At 41.5% G+C, this 10,079-nt stretch overlaps 1 protein-coding gene across 1 annotated transcript; it reads left to right on the forward strand.

The window, feature by feature from the left end:
* Window positions 1-7,794: 7,794 nt before the first annotated feature.
* On the forward strand, window positions 7,795-8,985 carry LOC131628382 (uncharacterized). The gene has a single exon (XM_058899215.1). It carries the CDS (start codon window positions 7,795-7,797, stop codon window positions 8,983-8,985), a length of 1,191 nt encoding a protein of 396 aa, XP_058755198.1.
* The last annotated feature ends 1,094 nt before the right edge of the window (window positions 8,986-10,079 follow it).

Consider the following 10,079-nt stretch of genomic DNA (forward strand, 5'->3'; position numbering starts at 1 on the left):
CTCATTCAGATATCCGGTGGAACAACTTCTTTCAAAGAGACATTACTATCATTGATCATTGTGGAGAGTACCCTAATGTGCCACCCCTTGGCATCAAAGGAGGCATCACTTACAATCCCTCTTTAGCTCTACGCCAATTCGGATATGCAAGGAGCAACGGTCCTCATGACATGATTATCCATGGCATTGTGTTTGATTACGAGAATGATTCTCATAGACACCGACGAAGGTTCATACATGCATGGGGCAGTGTCTATAGAATAGAAAGCAAAACTCTGGGGCAATGGAATTCTATTCCTATGGAACCCTACCTCAGATGGGTCCGCACTCATGCTCAGAAACTCCTTATGCCATATCCTGCTGTTCTACTTGTGACTATTGAACCAGAGGTCGAAGGATATGAACCTCAAGTTATTCTACACCCGGACATGCCAACTGACCTAGAAGAGTTGCAAAAATCTTGGGTTCAACTCAAAGAGGAAAGAGACACCTTCAAATCATACTGTCAGGACTATGAGAGAAGGATATTGGAGCTCACCGGACAGCTTCAAGAAGAACAGCAGATCAACACATTCCTGGGGGCAAAGAGAAAGCGTCCACGGGAGACCTGAAGGATCATTTATTTTATTTCTGTCTTGTAAGCCCAAATGAGGCAAAGAAAAAAGAAGCAAAAAAAAAAGAAAAAAGAAATAAATTGATTAACTAACGTTTGTTTCTTCTTTAACAAATCTAAACTCTAAGATCCTTGAAACATTGCACACACATTTCACTTCATGCATTGCATATACATTTCATACATTGCATTCATATACATTGCATATACATTTCATACATTGCATACACATGGCATCCAGTCATACACATTGCATAACAGGTTCACATGACGGATTTCTCATCTTCTCGCTGTTTATTTCAGTCAGAAGAGATGGAATCCAAAATGAGCATCAAGAATCTCGAAGCACAGAATGCCCAAGTTCAAGTGGCAATTCTGGAACTGGCAAAGGGGCAGCAAGAACTGAAAGCCCTGATAATCAAGAAGAAAAAGAAGCCTAAAGGATCTGTAGGCGTAAGTCACCTGAAAAGGAAGATCAAAATCCCAGTCAAAAAGTTCAAAAAGCCACCGATCCCTGAAACAGTCGGTGATGATGAACAAGAAGACAATCAAAGCAACCAGGGTTCTGCTAAACCCTCTCTCTCTTCAAATGAAGAAAATGATCATTCTGGGGACGAACCGGATGATGAAAAATACCAACAGCTGGAAGACCGTATGAAAGCTATGGAGATACAAAAAATACCTGGCTTAGATTTCAATGATCTGGGGCTTATCTCGGATGTTGTTATCCCTCCAAAATTCAAAGTTCCTGTCTTTGCAAAATATGATGGAGTTTCTTGCCCGAAACTACATCTGAGATCCTATGTGAGGAAGATACAACCTCATACAACGGATAACAAATTGTGGATTCACTTCTTCCAAGAAAGTCTGTCGGGTACACAACTCGAGTGGTACTACCAGCTGGAAAATACCAAGGTTCATACTTGGGAAGAATTAGCTGCTGCTTTTTACAAACAGTACCAATACAATGCTGATCTTGCGCCAACCCGTACTCAACTAAGGGACATGTCTATGGGACCAAAAGAAAGTTTCAAAGGATATGCACAAAAGTGGAGAGATATGGCTGGAAGGGTTCAACCACCCTTATCTGATCGCGAACTAGTTGACATGTTCATGGGCACTTTAACTGGCCCTTTCTATAGCCATTTGCTGGGAAGCTCATCATCAGGTTTCACTGACCTGATACTGACCGGAGAACGTGTCGAAAGTGGCATTCAAAATGGAAAAATTCAAATAGGTTCCTCCTCTGGTACTACAAAAAGGCCCATCAGCGGGAGAAATGAGGTCAATGCAACACAAATTCAGAAAAGTCGCAAAAGTGAGCGGCATCAATCTGTAGGGGCAGTTCTGATCTCCGCATCTGCACCTCAAAAAGATCAACAGCCAAAATATACGCATCTACCAGATGCACCAAGAAGAAATTTCACCAAAATCAACATGCCAATTTCTCAGGCATTGCAGCACTTGCTAAAAGCAGATCTGATCACCTTAAGAGGTCCTCCAAGGAATGTCAACACTTCCTTTCCGAATTATCGCCCTGATGCGACATGTGCCTATCACTCAAACTGTCCAGGACATGACGCAGATCACTGCTGGGCCCTGAAAAATAAAATACAAGATATGATAGATGCTGGGGAAATTGAGTTCGATCCTCCAGAAACTCCAAATGTCATCACAGCACCTATGCCAAAGCTTGACAAAACTGTCAACGCTATCCTGGACACTGTTTACATCTATGATGTGAACGAATTATCAACTCCACTCTGCGAAGTCAAAAGAAAGCTAATCTGAGCTGGTTACTTCCCAGGATGTGACCCCGACTGCTTTTACTGCTCTTGCCTGCCCAATGGTTGTGAAAATCTGAGGATGGGAATTCAAAAATGGATGGATCGCCGTATCATTATGTTTGAGAGTGTCATACCCCAAATTTGTCCTACCCCTTTACTGCTAACTGGCTTAGGCTTTGCATTCATACACATACATCACTTAGGTCATAATCCATACTCATGCATTCATATCATAGGTGTTATTCAAGGGCCAGCAAGAAAAAGCTCCATAGCAAAGAAGTACGATCAAAGAATGAGAAAACTGAGGTATAATCATGTGGCCCTATGTTCATTGAAGTCCTCCTGGATTGGGGCGTCTCTCTGCTTCAAATCAGGGCATTGATTAGAGGGTACAAGCTTGTGAATCATCTGGTTCTTTAAATCAGGGTTTCTTTGACCAAAGTCAACCAGTTGACTTTCTGGTCAACATTTAATCAGAAGTGGCTTCTATGTGTGGAAAACTTCTCATACTGACTGTGTGGATGTGTTTGTTCGACTGGATTCGATTGGAAGAGGTTTAATCGGGAATTTCATCAATAGTCGGAAAAATCAGAACAGTTGACTTTTGGGTCAAAATCGGAAAATTATTCAAATATTGACTTTTGGTGGAAAATTAGTCAAGAAAAGTCGAAGAATGGATAAAATCGGGAGTTCGGCAAGAAGTTGGAAAAAATAGAAAAAAGGAAAGTTTCAACACTTAGAAATTTTTTGAAGATTTTAAATCTTGACGAGCAGTCCACTTCAGCCCTGATTTACACGTGGAAAATGGCATTTTTTGGAGGAATTTCCAACATCAAAGTTGTTCCTCTCGTGGAGGAGAACAACTTTGTAGTTGGACACTTTTTCATTTGAAGCTTGTATGAAGAGATAAAGTGGTTTGAAGTCACTGGAAATCCATTCAATCTAAGTCACAATCTAGGTCACAAGCCAGGTCATGACCAGGCATTTCATCAAGCAGGTGGCATGCCAAATCTCAAGCCAATTTTAGAGCTCTACAAAAATGCCATGGAAGCAAACTTGGTACCATTCTAATCTTTGCCATGCCCTCTTCCCAACAAGCCAAGAATTGAGTCCATTGAACAAGCATTGAATGAATGGCAAGCCCTCAAAGTCAGGCCCTTGCACTGACCAAATCAAGTATCCAGCCAAGGCAGAATTCTCAGTCATACGCATGCATATCATCAAACACATGGTGGGCTAGATTCAAGTCTAGACTTCTTCTTCCACAAGTCTCCATATTGAGCAAGCTTGATCGTTAAATATTCTATGCCATGTCCTCTATCCAATGAGATCAAGTTCATTAAGTTTGGACACATATTGATCTAATTAGAGACGTCCAAAGTCATGCTCCGAAGAAGTGCATATTAGCAAAGGCATCGGGCATAAAACTTCAAGCGATGCGCGCAAGCCTTATACTGAGTGTACACCACCATGTTCTAATTTATTTTGAAGGGACTGTAGGCATTATCACTTGATCTCATCAATACAAAAACTACTCTATGACATGAATTCTTTAAGCTGATACCAAGAGTGAACTGTTTGAAGATCCGTAGCAAGAGATAGAAGCATCCAAAGTGGGGTTCCTTGTATATTTTGTAGGGCATTGGAGAATTTTGTTGCTTGCTAGTATAGTGCACCACAACATTACTACAAATGGCCATGCAATTGCTGCTGCGTGAAAAGAGAAAGGAATCCTGCCACACTTGCTAAACCTTGCTCACTAAGTTAGCAAAGTCCCATACCAAAGAAAGCATGCTTCGTACTGATCCCCTTGCCCTATAAAAGCAAGCTCCTAGCCTCACTTCTCTCACTCATGATTCACTCTCTCCTCTCACTCACGAATCACTCCATACTCTCTTCTCCCTTCCTCTTACCCTCATTCATTCCCTCCACATTCTCCCTCTCCTTCATTTTCTTTCTCCATTCCTTCCACCACCAGCCACCACAACTGTCCTCTCTAACCAACTCCGGCCACCACAACTGTCCTCTCTAACCAACTCCGGCCACCACACTTCACCATCATCTCTATCAACCATAACAGCTACTCTCTCTCTCATCATCTGGATCCGTTCATCATCATCACGCATCACTGTCTTGCAAGCGAACGTCACTGAGCTCAAGATCTCCACTGCTTCTAAGCATACTTCTCGGAAATCGGTTGAAGTGATAGACATCCTCAAGGCACACACCATTTCTATCTTCTTCAAGAGAGCGCAGAATTTCTTAGCCAGTTCAGATTCAAGATCTCACCAGGTAAGCTCCATAAACTCCCTCTACATTCATGTGCATGCTGTATGATGTTGCTAAGGCGCTTGCCATAACTGTGTTTGATGAAGATGCGTGATGATTATCGTATGAAGTCCTATACTCTCTTGAATTTAGTTGAGATGATAACTTGGCTTTTGAGTGAGTGTTTCGTGATTATGCGCTTTAGATTACGTAAGAACTACATTGATGCACCTGCTTTTGAGTTTCGTCATAGATCTTGTATGCTAGGGCTTTAGATCCGCGTTCGGTTTCAAAGTTTGAGAAAGAATTATTAAAAGCTGAGGCCGGATTCGTGATCTACGTGAGAATGCGAGCGGAACGGTGGTGGTCCGGTCGATTTCTGGAAGTTTCGAGGTGCATCCGCCGCCGGAGTGTCCGGAGAAGATGACGGAGCAAAGGATCTCCGGCGCATGTGTTTATCTCACGTTTTATCCAGGCCTGCGCACGTGGCTCAATTTGATTGGCGCTGGCTTTCGTTTTGATTTTTATTTTGTCCATTTCTCAATCATTGGTAATTGTGGTGTCACGTTGTGATTTGCTGGTGCTTGATTTTGTCCGCTAGTGACTTAAGTTTAATTGACCAATTGATATTTCATGTTGCATGTGGTACGTTCCAGCATCATTAAATCACATGGTGTAATGAATAATTAGGAAAATGGAAATATTTGGTGAGACGTTGGGACACCAGCGTGTGGGCCTTGCCCAGTTTTTGAACCACACCCCTGTTTTGCCTATACACATGCGTCCTATTAGACTCGGGCCTGAACGCCCTGCTCTTTGCACCCCCAGTATCAGGCCCAGTTTTCTGCTTGTAACTGTTTTTTAGTCCATACAGAAAATGCTTCTACACCCCCTTCTGCAGTAATAAAAACAAGTATGATAAAATTGATTTTTCTTTTATTTTCTTTTGATTATTAATTGAATTTTCCTTAAATAAAAAACGAAAAAAACATTTTCCATTCAATTAGACTTTTAGAAATTTTATTTTCTTTTAATTGAATCCTTTTAATTGTGTGATTTCTTTGATTTGTGATTGGTTGATAAACCACATAAATAAATAGTTTCTTTGTTAATTCAAATTGGTCCCTAACATGAATAAAAATGCCTTTGGTTGTGAATATTCCCATAAATAGCTTAGAGTTTAATTTCTTTTGTGAATATTTTTCAATGCTTAATTGTTTTTTTTCTCATTTTTCTCTTGAATAGACAACTTAGACTAGAATCTAGAGATAGTTCCCTTTTTTCATTCTTTCCTTTTCAACTTTTAAAATACCTAATAAATATCGATGAAGATCATACCGTTACTACACTTCATAGTAGGAAAGAAATGATTGGGGCGTAGGCCCCGATGTACGTTCTTTCCTACTCGGCGGAGAAGAAATGATTGAGGTGTGAAGCCTCGGTGTATTTCTTAACCGCTATTTAGAGAAACGATTGTGGCGTAGGCCTCGATGTGCATTCTCTAAATATTCACAAAAACTTCTTTTTGTATTTCTTCTACTAAACGGAAAAGAAATGATTGGAATGTAGATTTCGATGTATTTCTTATCCGTCATTTAGAGAATCGATTGTGGTGTAGACCTCGATGTGCATTCTCTAAATATTCAAAAAACAAACAAAATCCTTTTTGGTATGATCTAAGTCACAAATTAAAATCCCCATAAAAAACACCAACCAAAAACACTTCAAAAAACCTAATAAATGGTCAGATTTAACAAAAAGTAAGGAAGTGATGCGAGACCTTGTAGTGGGTTCTCGTCATCATGGAATTACCCTTAAAGACACAAACCAATCTCTCTTTTTCTTCTTTTCTTAAGGGCATTGTTATCTCCGCTCCATTGCATCCTAGGTTGTCCCCTTATGCAAGAGCGCGAGCGTTAACTCCGCCCAACTAAAAAACACAAAACAAACAGAAAATCTTTAGCCGAGCTACGGTAACTCTGATTCCTGAAAAGGATACGTAGGCAGCGGGGTAGGGCCCGTGCGAGTACAATTCTTTGTTTTCCCTACATTTTGCATTCATTCGCATATATAGACATAGACATAGATACACACCCTTTAGATAGAAAACAAACATAGGTGGATACCATCGAGTACGATGGGCGTGAGGGGTGCTAATACCTTCCCCTTGCGTAACCGACTCCCGTACCTTGATTCTCTGGTCGCAAGACCTTGTTCCTTCCCTTGTTAGGTTTCCTGATATTCCTTTCCCTTATGGGATAAATATATTGGTGGCGACTCTGTTCATTTTTCGCGAGCGTGCGACAGCTGGCGACTCTGCTGGGGATGTTGCTAGACCTGTTGCTGGTCCATCCTTAGTGAGTCGATCCTAGCCTGCGTTTGTTTGTTTATTTACTGGGTGTTTATTTGTTTATGTCTATACCTTGTATATATGTTTGCATGTTTATTTTTCTGCTTGCATATCATGTTTATTTCTGTTTGCACATCATGCATATGGATTATATTCTGTGTTCCTTGGGGTCTTCTGTTCTGTTTTGCAGGTTGGGTGGGATTGTTTCTATGAGGTAAAAGGCCCAATACCCAGGCCAGAGTGACACATAGGATACCTAGGATAGAGTGGATAGTCATGACGCCGATGAGATGTCAGGTCTTGTCTAGTGCGATCATGAGACCCACGCCCAGTCGAGGTCCAAATGGGGTATCATTGTTGGCATGTAGATGCAACAACATTGGTGCCTCAGGAGGACTGATAACGCTGGTTGCCATTTTGACCTACCCTGACCTAGACTACACCCGTGAGTGGGGAGGGATATACATGACAGGTACCGTTGGTGACTATTTGGTTCTGTGGGTGACTATTTGGTTCTATTGATGATTATGGTTCTTCTGGTTCTCTGATCTATGCCGGACCTCTGATCCTATGATATCTTCTTGCTCAGAATTATTGCCTTGGTCCCTCTATGCCGTGGGGACCCAATCTGCATCATTTTCATCATAGCATGTTTACATTTCAAAAAAAAAAGAAGAAGGAAAAAAGAAAAGAAAGAAAAGAAAGAAAAGAAAAAGTTAATTCTCATTTGCATGTCATTTTTCAGGGTATCCAGAAAATATCAATCTCTGTCAAGAATGGATAACAACGTGACCGTCGATCAAGGAGCTACAAGGCGCACACACACTTATACTTTCCATCGCGAGGGTATGGTTCAATTGGGACAATTGGGTGAATTGGTCACTGGTCATAATGAAACAGTGTTCAGTGGAAACTATGGCAACATATTATCTCTTCTGTACTCGCGTGTCGACGAATGGGCCTTATCTACTCTTCTTCAATTCTACGACCCAGATATCCGTTGTTTCACATTTTCAGATTATCAGCTAGCTCCCACTCTCGAAGAGTACTCTTGCCTCCTCAACATCAAGATTCAACACAGAGTGCCTTTTGTTTGTGTCCCAGAGAAACCTAGGTTGGATTACAATGCCAACGCTCTTTATTTGAGCTTGGGAGATGTTCATGATAACTGGAAGAAGAATGGTGATACACATGGCTTCTACATGAGTTTCCTGGTTGAAAAAGCTCAAGAATTTGCCGACAAAGGAATATGGGAGGCTTTCAATGCTATTTTGGCCGCTCTAATCTATGCAATTGTGATGTTTCCCAACATTCACAAGTTCGTTGACTTGGCTGCTATATGTCTTTTTATGGACAAGAATCCAATACCCACCCTATTGGCTGACACATATTATTCTATTCACTCTCGGCATGGTAAAAGGGGGGCTATTCGAGGTTGCTTGCCGCTGTTATATAAATGGTTCAAATCTCACTTGCCTGCTAGTGGTCCGTTTGTTACCTCTACTCAGAAATGGTCTCAGAGAATCATGGGACTCACTGCAAACGACATCGTATGGTATCAATTCCGAACAGGCATATCTGAAGTCATTATTAGGTGCGGAAACTTTGGTAACGTCCCGCTCATTGGGACAAGAGGATGTATTAACTACAACCCAGTTCTAGCTCTTCGTCAGTTGGGCTATACCATGAAGAGTGGGCCTTCGGATAGGGAGATTTACCAATCCGTATACTTTGAAAAGGGAGCTGACCCTATAGCGCTTGAGGAAATCAGGAAGGCCTGGAATAACATTCATATAGGTGAGAGATCCACTCTGGGAGCCAAGAATGCCATTGCTATGAAGCCCTATACCGATTTGGTTAAGGAGAGAGTCAAGACACTTCTGTTACCATTCCCGAGGGTCCCTCTCTTGTATGCACAACCTCCGAAGATATCGGAAACTATGGTATCAAGGGAACGTTTTGACTAGGTCCGCGTCGCCAATTTGAGACTGAAAGAGAAAGATAGGGATATGGATTTGAAGCGCTATTTCCTTAAACAGACAAAGAATGAACTGACCCGTGAACTTAAAACTCTCAAAGGAGAGTCTTCTCAAGCCAGGAAGAGGGTTAGAACTGAAAAGGACGGAAAAGCTGTTGTCGCTCCTACTGAGGATCCTCAAAAGGTTATAGAAAAGGCTATAAAGGAAGAAAAAGAGAAGCTCAGACGAGAGTATCAAGAAGACCTGAAAGCCCACAAGCTCCGACTGGAGAAAGAAACCAAGTATGAGTTGAGGACCATGAAGAAGAAACTGGAAGAAGAGACCACTCAGAGAATAGCAGTTGAGACCCAACTGAAAGGAAGTCACCTCCGCACCGCCCGACTAGCTGAAGAGAATGTCAAGCTCAGAGATCAAATGATGAGTGAAGCAAATGCACTTGAGAAGACCTATATCCCAGAATGCAAAGGGTGTGACGAACTTAGGGATTGCTGCAAGAATCTAGACACGCAGTTATTCCGAAAGGATGAAGTGATTCAAAGCCTTGTTAAAGGAAGAGATCGGGAGACGACTAAGAAGCTATTTGACGAAACAAAGAAGTGGAGTGACGCCCATTTCAGACAAGGAGGGCCTTTGTTCTACATTGAGATGAATTGATAATCGAATTTGTTTGTAGATCACCACCAGATTTGTTGGATGGGATCTCTATTGCTCTTTATATTGAAACATTGTTATTTGTGTTTGAACCTACTCGCCTTAGGGAGCTATTATGAATGAAATGAATTGCTTTCCGTTTTCACTTGATATCTCTCTCGTCACGTTGTTATTTGTTCTTGATTATCAATCTTACTTTGGATACCCTGAAAATGACACAACACATCATATGCACACATGCACTCATACATTCACATTATCACATTGCATTTTTCAGGTTATTGTACAAGGAACTAATTGGGGTCCTTTTCAGCAACAGATTTCTTTCCCGACGACGAAGCTGACTTTCTTACATCCTTACCGCACCAGGAGTAACGAGAGAATCATGGAACAATTTGAACAGAATCAAGCTGCCCTCCGTAGGGATATGG

The sequence above is a fragment of the Vicia villosa genome, unplaced genomic scaffold, assembly GCF_029867415.1.
Source record: "Vicia villosa cultivar HV-30 ecotype Madison, WI unplaced genomic scaffold, Vvil1.0 ctg.000449F_1_1, whole genome shotgun sequence".
NCBI classification, from domain to species: Eukaryota; Viridiplantae; Streptophyta; class Magnoliopsida; order Fabales; family Fabaceae; genus Vicia; species Vicia villosa.

Coding starts and splice junctions, on each gene's coding strand:
- LOC131628382 (XM_058899215.1), top strand. CDS start 7,795: ATGGATAACAACGTGACCGTCGATCAAGGAGCTACAAGGCGCACACAC.